This window comes from Pithys albifrons, chromosome 2, assembly GCF_047495875.1.
Source record: "Pithys albifrons albifrons isolate INPA30051 chromosome 2, PitAlb_v1, whole genome shotgun sequence".
Lineage (NCBI taxonomy): Eukaryota > Metazoa > Chordata > Aves > Passeriformes > Thamnophilidae > Pithys > Pithys albifrons.
This window is the reverse complement of record NC_092459.1, coordinates 9,097,025-9,110,731: the sequence shown is the minus strand read 5'-3', so window position 1 is coordinate 9,110,731 and position 13,707 is coordinate 9,097,025. Positions and strand designations below refer to the sequence as shown.

At 35.8% G+C, this 13,707-nt stretch overlaps 1 protein-coding gene across 3 annotated transcripts in view; it reads right to left on the bottom strand.

The window, feature by feature from the left end:
* The window catches only part of SMC6 (structural maintenance of chromosomes 6), a 39,924-nt gene continuing 26,217 nt past the window's right edge, over nt 1-13,707 (bottom strand). For all 3 annotated transcript variants that reach the window (XM_071548308.1, XM_071548310.1, XM_071548311.1), the window contains exons 20-28: nt 13,377-13,457; nt 11,466-11,636; nt 8,607-8,744; nt 7,699-7,844; nt 6,855-6,980; nt 5,396-5,501; nt 3,995-4,147; nt 1,742-1,839; nt 1-446 (exon numbers count right to left, since the gene is read on the bottom strand). In XM_071548308.1, coding sequence (XP_071404409.1) covers nt 338-446; nt 1,742-1,839; nt 3,995-4,147; nt 5,396-5,501; nt 6,855-6,980; nt 7,699-7,844; nt 8,607-8,744; nt 11,466-11,636; nt 13,377-13,457 — 1,128 coding nt within the window. In that variant the 3' untranslated portion in view covers nt 1-337. The remainder of the gene's footprint in view (nt 447-1,741; nt 1,840-3,994; nt 4,148-5,395; nt 5,502-6,854; nt 6,981-7,698; nt 7,845-8,606; nt 8,745-11,465; nt 11,637-13,376; nt 13,458-13,707) is intronic.

Genomic DNA, 13,707 nt, shown 5'->3' with positions numbered 1-13,707 from the left:
TACAAGTATCAGTACAAACTTTATTAAAATAATACTCAACTGTAATACAAAATATATTTCAACTTTTCCAGAAATAAAAACAGAACTGATAAAAAATCCTATTAGTTGGTAACTAAAAATATGAACTGCACAGTCAAAATTTTCTCATCATCCAAACTCTGTCAATTCTTGGTCAATGCACACACAGTAAAATCTTTTAAAAATATTAACAGCAATACAGGAACATCTTCCTGAGAGTATCTAACACAACATCCCCTTATTCAGCGTCAGATAGCAATAACTTTACACATACTATTCCACATTTGTGCTCAATAATATGCCATATTCATAGAGATACTTATTCATTTTCATCACTGTCTGTTGTATTTTGGAAATTCAATCTTCTTTGGCCTCTTTCAGGGTCTTGCAAGCAGAGGATTCGAATATGAGGACTCGTAGGCAGAAAACTAAAAATAAAGTATGCATTATTTAAACAGTGTTTATTCTCCACAAATTTTAATATTTCCATTTTATTCTTTCCATTACATATTTTCCTTTAAATAACTCCTTTTTCTTCAACAGTCTTAAAAAACAGTAACTGGGGTGAAGTTCAGGCTTCACTGAACAGATACTGGACCCAGACTTAGTAAAAGCCTGAGGCAGACAAAGACTGATTTCCATCATGCAATTTCTAACAATTAGACTACCTTAATCAGATAAAAGGTGCTCTTATGAAAACCTCCAAATAAAATAATGATTGAATACGGTTTCTATTTGCCTTACAGATCCTGAAGTGGCACCCACTATAGAGACGTGCAATCACTCACATCACACTAAGAATGAGCAAAGTTGCCAAACATACATTTACACAGCTCCACTGATTATACTAAATTACTTTTTCCTGAAGGCACCTCTGTACTTTTGTTACATTTAATGTTTGCTCAACATGCAACATGTAACAATCCAAAAAAGCAACCATGCGCTAGAATAATTAAGCTTTTAAACAGTAACAATAAAAAAAAATCCTGTATATTCATTAGTTTCAGAAAATCTCCACAAAAGCATTTCCACTGAAATAACAACAGAATGCTACTACTCTACTTTTTATATACTTTAGTGAGGGAAGACAATTAATAATAAATCAATTGCATTTTGAAGACTGCTTAATTATCCTCTAAGGCTTCACCAGTTACACAGGGTTAATAGAGAGGAGTTGGCTGCACAAGGTTAGACAGTGACTGTTCCCTTAAGCTGAGCATGGATTCAGCAGGGACTTATATGGAGGTTTTGGAAGAATTTTGAGCTACTGGATCAAAAATTCAAAACATGGTATAAGTTATGAGTCTCTGGATCAGCAATATTAAAATATTAAAAATAAAATAAACTCAAATGACAAACACCTTGAAAGTACTGTAGTATTAATAAAAAAATGCTAAATCTTCTGCTAATTTTGGGAGGGAAGAGGGACACAGAGGGCACAAAACTACACAGAGCCAGCCTGACAAAATAAAACATTTCAAAAAGTTGTTTTATTTCACATGAACTGATTTAAGTCCCACTGAATTATCACACTAACAGACATTACATAAGGAAGATTAAAAAAACTATTAAAACAATCAGCAATGAACTGCCTAATTGTTGATGTTCTACTGCTACAAACAGCAGAATTTCTTCTCATATTTAATTTTTTCAAGTTATGCTTCTTGCAAAAGATCTTAGTAATTGCTTGTAATTCTTGTACCTAAACACAACAAGGTGTTACCTTATGCTTTGGGGGGTGAATAAAAGGAACTGTCGATACTGCTGAAAATCAGCCCTCTCAAGAATCATATCAACAGCAATTCTTCTGTTAAGCATGTCCTAAAGACAAAATATGTTATCAGTTAGTGATACTGCCCAAAGTAAACACATTAGAAAATATGACTCTTGAAAAACCTACTGGAATTCATTCCTATACAAGAAAGCTTAACTAAAGAAAAGTCCAATATAAACTAAGCTGGAGAAACATTAGGGTTAAAGTCTAAACACTACAAATCATAGCCAGGGAAATTCTTAAAACTCTGCTTTTTAGTATACGTGGACAATGGAAAGCTTCTATCAGAACAATCACACACTCCTACTCACAGTTTTTCTATCAGTTTTGATATACAGGTAGTACTTCTTACTTTATTGGAATGCTGAGATGAGCTACGTTTCAGTAGACTAAGGTATCTTGTAAAATCCTGCCTCAAAACTCACCTGAAAGGATTAAGGGCTGCATGAAACCTAAGACATTACAGAGCTTGTTTTTATTAGGACTGTTACTATCATTAACCCGTTCACCCACTTTTATAGGGATGGATGAACTTCTGCACAACTAACTTTTAAATGAGAGCCTAAGATTTGAAAACTGGCTGAAAAAATACTGCTTCCCTACCTTAGATGCACACTTGCCTTTTTCAAAGTCTTTAAAATATATTATCTTTTTATCTCTCTAGGTCTGTGATTCCCAGTAAAAATGTGATTGACACTAAGGCAAAATTAAATAATGCTGTAACAACTGTCTCATCGAAGTAATTACTTTCTCAAACCATACCAACCACCTGCATAGTAATAAGGAGCAAATAAATATTAAAAAAAGATAAAACTTGGTTAATGGCCTATCCAAGGAAGCTGTACACAAAAACATGATTTATCAGTTTTAGATTACTTTAGTATTTATTGTTTACTATTCTGCATTTTAGCATTTGGGACAGATACTCCTGGCCAAAATATAAAATCAGTTTCTGGGTAGCAACGGTGAATTCAATTGCTACACTTGCTCTGAAAACAACCCCACACACTGATCTCAAAATTGGTAGAAACCAAAGCACACCAAGCTCAGAATGGCACAGCAAAATGCAGAAGCAACCTGTGACAAACACACTAACAGCCGATTTATGACTTTTCTGCTGAACGAAGGTTTGAGCATTTAAATTAACAGAAATGCTCATACCTCTGGACACCAACTTCAGAAACAAAATAAGCTTCAAAAGTCACTAAACAAAGTGAACAAGATCCCTAAATTTTGTTTTGAAGGGATTTGAATATTGGTTTGGAGGCCTTTTATCCTTTACAGTTGTCCTAGTTTCAGGAACCAGGACCAGTTAATCCCTATGTGGGTATAACCACAACTGTCTATTCTACACCCCTTGTGTCCTTCCTGATGGACTGTTTATAATGGATTGTTTGCAGCAGCTGCCCAGGACACACCTGGCACCTCAGGCTACAAGCTGGGTATTAACGAACCCTGTGAGACAGTGGAGTGTTTCTGTCTCCACACCAGTGACTCTGCTGTGATAAATCCCCTCCAAGGAGGCATCAGCACCTTCACACCCAGCCTGAGGGACATGTCTGTTAATGGCCCGTTAGGGACTGGCACAATAGGCAGTTGCAACAACCACCAAAGATTCCAGAAATACTGCACTACACAGAGTTAAATCACCCATTGTGAAACTCCCTGCCCTGTGGGAGGTACTGGGCATTCCCACCTGAACCTGAGCATGTATGATCTTGGGAGTTTGGGACTTCTGATACCACTTGTCGAACCCAGAGGAGGAGCAGAACCTCAACAGGACTGCGACTGCCACTCTTGACAAGAGTGCCACCATCAGTTTCACCAGACTGTGTCCATTACCCTCACCAACAGGTTTTCCTTTCCTTTTACTTTGCACTCAGGGGGACCACTACATGGTGCTCAGCACAGGGGTTAATGCACATCATTCTGTTCTTGTCCCAGAGTGCTGGGTTATACATCTGTCTTTGTGGGTTAAAATAAGTTTTCTCTGAATCATTGTATTTATTGTCTTTAGTACATTGTAACTCTGACTTGTAATGTTTCTTGAGTTGGGTTAATTTCTCTCACCAGTTTACTTTTAAACCAGCACAACAGTTAACTATGGAGGTTTTAAATCTAACCAAATACAAGTAACAACCCAACTATTTCACTAATTTATATAAACCAGAGTGGGAGAAGTAGTTTAAGATTAAACTATACCATGTAGACATCAAATTCATCCAAGCATCTGAAAGGAGAGTCAGTGATGTTCCATAGAGAAAGAATGTAACAAACTGTGGAGAAGGTACGTTCACCTCCTGATAAGGATCTCAAATCAGTAAGGGAAGCTTTGTCTTCCTCTCCAGACTGAACCTTGAAATAAAAATATTGGAGACTTACTAACATAATCAAAATTTTAAGAGGAAACACATTATACATGAGCAGATAGAGATCACCTGAGAACAATTTTCTTCAAGTCATTGCAACAGTCATTCTGCAATGGGATGGCTCCTAGCCATTTAATAACACATTTCTAGGATCACTGCAACTTCCTCTGTCATAGTAAAATACAGACTGAATGACTCTGTCAGTGTTTTCTTATTCAGTTCTCTATTTTTAATAGCTGTTAAACAAAGTTTCATACATGTCAACCAGTGTAGTTATATCACAGTAAAATCCAGTGGTTACCATCTACAGTAGAAAAGCAGGAAACTGATTTACAGCAGAATTTTAAAGACAGAAGAATTTCTTTTACTGTAATACATGAAACATTGTAAACAGCCCGTTGGTTCCATTGATTGCAATGACATCTTGTGGATTCCTTCTGTAAGATGAAGCTTAGGCACTTTTTCAACCTGTTAATTGCATTACCTTTAACAAGTTAAGCAGGAGAAGAATTATTTTGGAGTAGGATCTTTTTTGGAGGAGGAAATGTTTTCTTTTTGCAATTAACCTTCCTTGACTGAATACAGATCTCTTGTGTGAGAAACATGAGACATCAGCTATTAGAAAAATGTATTCTGATAAAGTCAGGTAATGACTCAATATTTCATGGACTGAGTTTGAGTTCTTCAAACACATGTGCTTCACCTGTTTAATTAGGACTGCAACAACATCTACTTATGTTGTCACTGCACACTTTCCCCATAATTCCGAAAACCAAAGTCTCCCACAGAAACAGAAGTATATAAACTCAGGACTTTTTGGGATGTATGTTAAAAGATACACAGAGCAAAACACCACAATACTGAAGCTTTAAGTCATTCAAAGTTGTTTAAATAATAACTAGGGCCATTATACAACCACAGCAATAATGATAGACTTCCTATCATGAAACAGGAATGACTTATTTTGAAAGACTGACTAGGATGACATACTAGTGAATTCTTATCCTTTGCATAAAACAACAATCCAAACTTATTTGCTGTAATCTAGCAACCTGCCCATTTAAGATGGCAATGTTTTTTGTTCTTGTTTGTTTTCAACAACATCCTACAATTTAGTGTCTCACATTTTGAAGAGGGAAGAACAATTTATTCTATCCTTTGCAATGCATGTTCTAGCACCTGAGACTAAAAAAGTAATAATGAATTACATATTATGACAATTAAAATAACTTACTGTTATGGAAAGTGTCTCATTCTTGTGATCAAAAATTATTTTTCCAGAGCAACCTCGAATATGCAATAATTTCTCAAAGCTGAGTTTGCATCGCATAGAAAGGAAACTTAAATCAAGGAAAAAAATCAGGTCAGCAAGTTTTAAAATACATGAAAAAGTGACAACAGATGCTTATTAACAGTCCCACATGATTAAGTATTAAGGCCTGTTGCATTAATAACATTTTCCCCAAATCAGTAACGCTCTCAAGTGGGTGACATTGAACACTGGACAATACTGGAGAGAATCACTGACAACGAAGTAAGGGACTAAGAAATCCAGATGTACAGTTTTGTATTTTCTAGAAGTTTGTTTTAATAGACTGGAAGTTTTTAAGACCATTCTTCCAAAACTTCAACAGAAAATTACCACATTCCACTGCTTCCCTATCCAGTACTAGGACTGCACAACGAGGAATTTACAGGGCCTTTGAAGGGATTTGAATATTCTGGGAATTAAAAGAGTGTTGTATATTGATTTCTATGCCCACCTTCTTAATTCTATCCCAGCAGTTCCTCCAAGAAAGAACTATGGTTCGTTAACACATTGTAAGGTGAGATTCATATTCAAACTTGGGCACTGGGGCTAAGATTCAATTTGACATGTAGGCATCATAAGGCAACCATCAGATTCTGCAGGTAAATCTCGCCCAATACTATAATTTTCACTTGCAAAGATTTGGATTCCCCTTACCACTATTTGTCAAGATCACACTGGCACCTCCCCCAAATCCAGATCAAAAAGTACAAAAAGCAGAGTCAACAAAGATATCCCTCAATTTCTGCTGAAGGGAATGATAAATGATAAAGTGTTGCATTGGAAAATAGACCATCAGTCCTTTCTCAAAGGAAGGCCTCCATAAAACCTTCATGGATAGGTACAGGATATTAAGGGTATCCTATAATATAAATACCAAGCAAGAAAGAAAGGGTGCACTCCCCGTATAGAAAAGGTGTCAAATTATAGAATCTGAATACAGATCTTCAAATCTTTTCAGCACATGGCAGAGGAAAAGCACTTGGCCCACAATGAAATTATACAAGCTCAGCACCACTAATTATGACCAATAAAAATGAGCGAATCCAGATTAGTCCAGTTCTAGTATGTTTCTGATACTCTACTGACCAAAGCCAGCACTCAACAGAACTGCCTTGGATGAAGTCAGCATATTCAAGACACTTGGTGTGAAGCAAACGAGCCTCCACTATCACACTGCTCTTTCAGCTGTCAGTCCAGGCTTCCTCTAAACTGTCACCAATGACAGAATTGAAACTGGAAGCAAGCTTAGGTTAAAAAGATTTTTGTGAGCACTGCCCTAAAGACAGTGCATTCTCACTGGTCTGCTCTACAATTTTCACCCTGGAATATGGGCACAGACTTAGTTTATCTGAAACCTGAAATTACAGTAAAACTAACTTACCTTAAGAACTGCCGATACACTTTGAATCTCTCTGTCATTATTCCTTCTAGCACCTTAATGAATTTCTTTAAATTCTTTACTTTACTGCTTGCATCCTCATACCTTTCTTTTGCATCGAGAAATTGCCTGTTTAGATTAATGGAAAGTTTAGGATCAACGTGTATTTCATTAAACCTGAACTATTGTTGTAAATGCTTAAAATCATTTTGATAATCAAAATATTCAAATAAAAACTTTTCTGTGAGGATTTATGTTAAATCTAAAAGCATTTGACAAGTCACTGAACGCACTTTACAGAGTGTTAAGACACTGCTAACAAATGAAAAAGGGTTAAAAATTAAATTTTATTCCTATTTTTAATGCTTTTGACAATAAACTCTTGAACCAAGGAGAATGAACTGCTGAGTTCCCCATGCTCAAGAATATCTGAGGGGAGTGCTCCCTTGCAAGACACTACATTCAAAATCTTAAGTAATTGCAAGACTTGTGCATCAGTTATTCAAACTAGAAGTATGTTTAATTCTCAATGCATCACAGAACAATGGTGTGTTACATTCGTGTAGTCGTAACTGGGATACTTCTAAACACTAGGAGGGTATCTGGTTACTGGCAATGTCATATATATACTACAGATGCTGCTTAAAATCACTGGAGGGTCTTTCTGGACTCCTTAACCTGTTCAGTACTGGCTGACTGAGAATCAGTACAACACATTTTCACACCTTCATACATAGCTTAAATACTAAAAACACACATAAATGCATAGTGAGTCAATAAGAAAACTCTTCTTTCCCCTCTCTTTTCCATCTTACCTGAACTACTTTAGACAGTTATGATGACTTACTGTATTATTTCTTCTCTGTTTCCATGGATACTGGTTTCTGATCTTATCTTGTCTCTCAAACGATTCATTTCAGCATCAAGACTCTTTACAGTTCTGCTGACCTTGATGCGCTCCGGGTAGATTTGTGTGGCTTGTGCCGTTTTTACCTAAAGTAATGTTTGAAGCTCAATTAATTGATCCATTTTTTAAACATCTGTTTCGTCTTCATGACACATATTTTATGCTACAGAGAAACAAGTTCTTCAAGCCAGAACGATGTTTTTGTGCTGTTCTTTGTGTATTCATCACAGCAAACCCAGTTAGCAATTTTACTGACAACATTTATAGGTTATTTCACTTATTTATAGTTATTTCAGTGCCAAGAACTGTATCCATCTGAGATTTTTAATACAATCACAGTTATTCAGGTAATAGATGAATAAGGAACCAAAATCACCATAATTAAATAGGAGAGTCTTTCAAAAGTCTTTATGGATGTGATTTCAGAGTTAGTTAATAAAGCTTAGGTAAGCTTTCCAAAGATCAGATATGGGGTCTGTACAATGAAAAACCAAGCATTCAAGACACTAGAACAGTATTACTCAATTGAACTTAAAACTCAAATTTTAAGGTTAAGTAATTTTCATCTTCTCATTGCAAAAGACAGAAGAAATAGTCCTAGATGGATAACCCCTAACTTATTTGTCAAGACAGAAACGGCGTCCTGCCAGATAAGAGGCCTCAATTAATTTATACAAAATTACTTTTACTTGGTCTAGATAGTCAGCTTAGGACACAGCTGAGAGAATACTCAGTGGAGCTCAGTATTCATACTGTCTGTACATTAGAAAAGCGGAATGATTCATTATTAAATATTAGAAGGATCATGACCACCTGACTTCAGTGAAGAAAAAGAAACCCCACATTACCTCCAAATCCTTTTCTTTGGCAGCTAGTAACTCTTTGTGCTTTTTTATGCAAGACAAGTGCTCTTTCTGTTTGTCTTCCCAGTGCAGTAAACGGCGTTTGCTGTTTTCCATTTCTGACTCAGCCTGGTTTAATTCCTCCTGTTTGGAACAAATCACAGAGTGAGCTGTTTGGGGTAGATTCCTGAGAATCTCCCCACATGTTTACTGACTTATCACAGGTTGCTTTTTAAACAGTCTGATTGATTTTGCTTTAGACTGCTTCTAGAATTCAGAAGCTTTAACAGCAGCTTATGATAGAGTGTATATATAAATTCTAACAAGGACATAATAAATACATGCAATGATTTTATGAATCATATCTTGAGGTGATGTTTTATTCTTTTAGAAAAAGCCATCCTTTCTCCAAGAAGTCTAAAAACTTGTTATGGGTTTAGCCAAGTAGGCCAAAAAAAATTTAGGCTTTAAAGTTCAGACTAGGCCTGAAATTGTCAGCTGACTTGAGCTGGGCTGAGCTAGCTAACAACTGACTTCTTCTAGCCAATAATATTGTATTCCATACCATATTACATCATCTCAAAAGGGGTAAGAGCTGGTGTGTGGGTGTGGCTTGGGCAGTTGCTTCACAGCTGTGGTCCCAGCAAGACACTCTGCCGTCCCAGGAGGGATGGGGAGGCCCAAGCCCAGAGCACCAGCTTACCATCATGTTATCTGAGGGAAGTAAAATGTTTGTTCTTAGCTTTTCTCTCTGCTTAAGTCTGTCTCTGGGGAATTGACTTCTCTAGAATGATTTGTAGTTACAATGGTAGAATTTGTGTTTACTGGGAAGTGGGAAATTATTTCTTGTTATACATAACTTGTGTAAGTGTGTGTTATATTGTAGTTTTCTCTCAATTTTCTCCTTTCTGTATAAATACATGTAGTCAGTTTTAGTATAAACCTGGCTTAGAGGGTTTTTTTTTCCTCTCCCTCTTCTTTTTTTCCCTCTTGGCTAGTTGGGGGGGGGAGGAACACTTTTTTCTCTATCTTGGACAGTTGGCATTTTGCCAGCTCAACCCAAGACAAAACTACATCTATTTTTTACACAACATCCTACCCAGAACTTCTGATGCCTGTGTGGCATTAGCCAAAACTGCATTTCTGTGTGAAAATTCAGTGTCCTGCTATACCTAAAATATAAAATCCTAGAATCCTACAATAGGTAAGGTTGAAAAAGACCTTTAAAATCATCATGCCAAAGTATCAACCCACCACCACCACCATATACACCACTAAAGCATGTTCTCCAGTGCAATATCCACATATTTTTGAATGCTTCCAGAGATAATGAACACACCACCTGCCTGGGCAGTTGTTCCACTGCTTTACCACCCTTTCTGTGAAAAATTTTTTCCTAATATCTAACCTAAACCTCCCCTGATGCAATTTGAGGCCATTTCCTCTGGTCCTGTCACTTGTCACCTGGGAGAAGAGACTGACCCCCACTTCACTACAACCTCCTTTCAAGTAGTTAAGAGTGATAAGGTCCTCCTGAGCATCTTTTCTCCAGGCTAAACATCCCCAAGTTCCCTCGGCCACTCCTCACAGGAACTGTGCTCCAGACCCTTCACCAGCAACTTCTATACTATATGTGTGGGCACTATTGAAGTGGTACATCACTCCAGAGAAGCAAAGAGCTATAAAGAATGACATAAATTAAGGTATAATTTTCTTCCCCATACCTGGCTTAACAATCAAAAATAAAAAACCCAAACCAAACAAAAAACCAACAAAACTCCACTTCAAGAACCCCCAAGTACCAGAGAAGAAAATCAACCACCACCAACAATGAGAGATGCTCTTACTTTTTTCAAATCCTACATTAAAGACACAACTTGCAGGTCATTAAACAACTGAGGAACACTTAACAACACATCTAATTTCAAACCTTTTCAGGAATTTTAGAGCTGCCCTCTACTGTTTTTAGTACTCTAAATAACAAGCAATAACAATGTTCTCATATTCTGAATAAATCTATTCTCTAAAATAGGTCATATCTCTAGAATTTCCATATTAGATACATTAGAACATATTTATCTGTTGTCTTGATGACCTGTTTCCTTCCTCTTTTTGTTTGCTCTTGCTTTTTTTAACTTGGGCTGACTACATACCAATATACAGATTAAGTGACACATGTAAAAGACACGTATAGTGATTTTTCTAACTTTTTCCTCATTCCATCCTTCTACAAGTTTACAATACTGTAAACATGCTCAACTCTTATTTCTGTTTTCTATTTTCAAACTGTTAGTTCTTGCCAATATCAAATTTTGCATGTCGCCACTCTGCTATTTGCCTAAGTCTTGGTATTTCTCTGTCATTTCAAGGTGCCTTCTGTAGGCTCAAATAATTAAAACTATGTACTGGTACCTTCTGTGATTATGCAACTTCATAGAGTAACAACCACTTCATAACAGAACTTCAAATGCTATTTTGAGAAATGAACAGTAACAAACATTCTTAGCCAAGGCTTCTTAGAAACAAACAAGTCAAAACAACAAATGTGATGCACAAAAAAGGAAAGTCAAAGGAAACTAATTTTCCTTACTTTTCACTCCATGACTAAAGATACCTGGAAATGAACCCTCTTTAAACATAAAACACTACAACAACTACACTTTAACAATAAACATCACCTTAAAATACTGCCAAGCTTCTTTCTCAACATGCTCTAGATGGAATGCTCCATTTCCATTTTATAGGTGGACTTTAAATGTATCAGGAAACAGCATGTTCTCTTCTCCTACCTTACCTCTTCTTAGCCTCATTCTCCTTGCCACAGAAATGGAAGAAATTAAAAATACAATATGAATTTATTGCTACCTTAATTGGGCCAGCAATGTCTTCCACATGCTGAATTTTTTCTTTCACTTCTTTTAATTTTTTTTCAGTTTCCTGGAGAATATTTTTCAGTTCTTCCATTTTTCTGCCTTGTAGTTGCATATCTTGTTTTACAGACTCCATCTTAGCCCTATTTTCTTCAGCTTCATCTTGCTGTAAAAATGTATTAAAGTGAGGAATAATAAAAAGAGACATATGTTTGTAAATTACTGTACCAGATTTTTAATTTACTATTGCTATCAGGGTACAATATTACATGAAATACTCTAAAATTCTAATATGAGTATGAGCAGCTTAATGTAATTGTCACTAAAGCCTAAAAGAAGAGACTGATAGATCTTGTAGGAGACCACTAAATCAAACTGCAAAATAGAAGGGAATTTTGTAATTATCTGACCACAAATTTAAAAGGACTCTATTTGCGAGTGGGGATGAAAAAAATGGAAAGAACAATCCATGACAGAACACGTACATACAGTATAGAAAGGAATACAGGAAGAGTAAGTGGATTGTTGTTCCCTAGAAAATGAGACCATTACTAATGAATTATCATCATACGTACGTTCTGATTCACAAACACAAATATTGCAAAAACTGGGAAAAATACATAAATCAAACCTTGTCTTGCTAAGAGGCTTTTTCACAATCAAATAAATGTGAAATAAAGGTAGCTATGAAAATAAATATCGAGTGATAAAAGAGCAATTAATCCATAGTGGGCAGAAGGGGCAGAAAACAGAAAAACAAAAATCCAAGAAAGGAATGAGAAGCAAATACATAAATCTAACAGCTGCGTAAGACAATTAACACAAATCAATAGCAAAAATGTTGAACAAACAAGTGTCCAATAATTTTTAAACAGGAAGATATTCTCCTTCAAAAGGTAATAAACTATTTTCCATCTCATCGTTTTAAAAAAACAATTGAACTAGATTATCTGGAAAAGAGAAACTCTGTAAGAGCTTTCAGAATCTGTACTGATCCCTTAGTTTTTTAGATTTTGAAATGTTTACTTGCATGCACATGTGTGCACACACATTGAAAGACAGACTACTGAAAAAGTGTGAGTTTATGCCAACACTAGACATGATTTAACAAAAAAAACCAATCTTGTCAACTTAAGACTCCTGCTGATCCCAGAAAAAATACTGGGGAAACTGGCATGGAATTTAACTGAAACAACTGCAGTCAGAATTACTATTAGCAGTGTAATTCTCAGAATTTAAATCTGCCCACCTGCACATTAGCTTATTAAAGGGTAACAGTTCAAAGTCATGACCACCAATATACAAATCGTAACAGATCATCAAACATGTTTTTCTATTCTTAAACTACTTTGCACATATTCTAAGAACACATTGACAAGAGTAAGAATTTTGAAGGAACCATCATCCTTCCACATCCTTCTCTAGGGCAATATATGAAATTTGAAACTTGTGCATGGTGAAGCTACAGCAAAGGAAGAACCTGTGTATTCAGGGCAGAGCAGCTGAGCCGTGGCATTAATTGTGCTGCAGAGTGGCCTTTACCTATGCTTTGATGATGCCACTTCTGACCTCCAAACTTACAGTGTCACTTCTCTCTAACCAGAGTTTCACAGCACTGCAGGTCCAGAATGAGAAAAGAAAAAGGGAGAAGCAGAAGAACAGAAGAAAGAAGAACAAGAGGAAGAGAGAAAGGAAGCATGACAGCAAAGAGAAAGATGAAAAAAAAGGAAAAAATATTTAAAAAATCACAAAAAGTTAATACGATCATTCCATTTACAGAAATGTTTCCAATTATTGTGTTACATTCTTGACTGCTTATCGAACTTTGTGTATTTCAAAACACCACCAACATAAAAAGACACCATTTCATATGCAGATTAGACATAATTGAATAATCTATTCTTACTAATAGACTGATGTCCACTGACTGGTGTTCTTCCATATTTTCAAGATCTACTATTTCTGCATTTGCCGTTCTTATTTTCAACTGAAAAAAAAAAGATACATATTCTTAAGGTTAACTAAAGAGAAAAGTTCACAATTGTTCATTTAAGTCATCACAGAAAAGAATGTATTTGATTTTTTTAGTATCATTACTGACCAACAGACAACTCTTCACACCTAGCTATGGAATTCATTTTCTTAAAATATAACTTGTTCTGAAATCACGTACAATTTAAGTCATTATTTTATTTCCATTAAACATCATAATTGAATGAAATACACATTTTACTTTT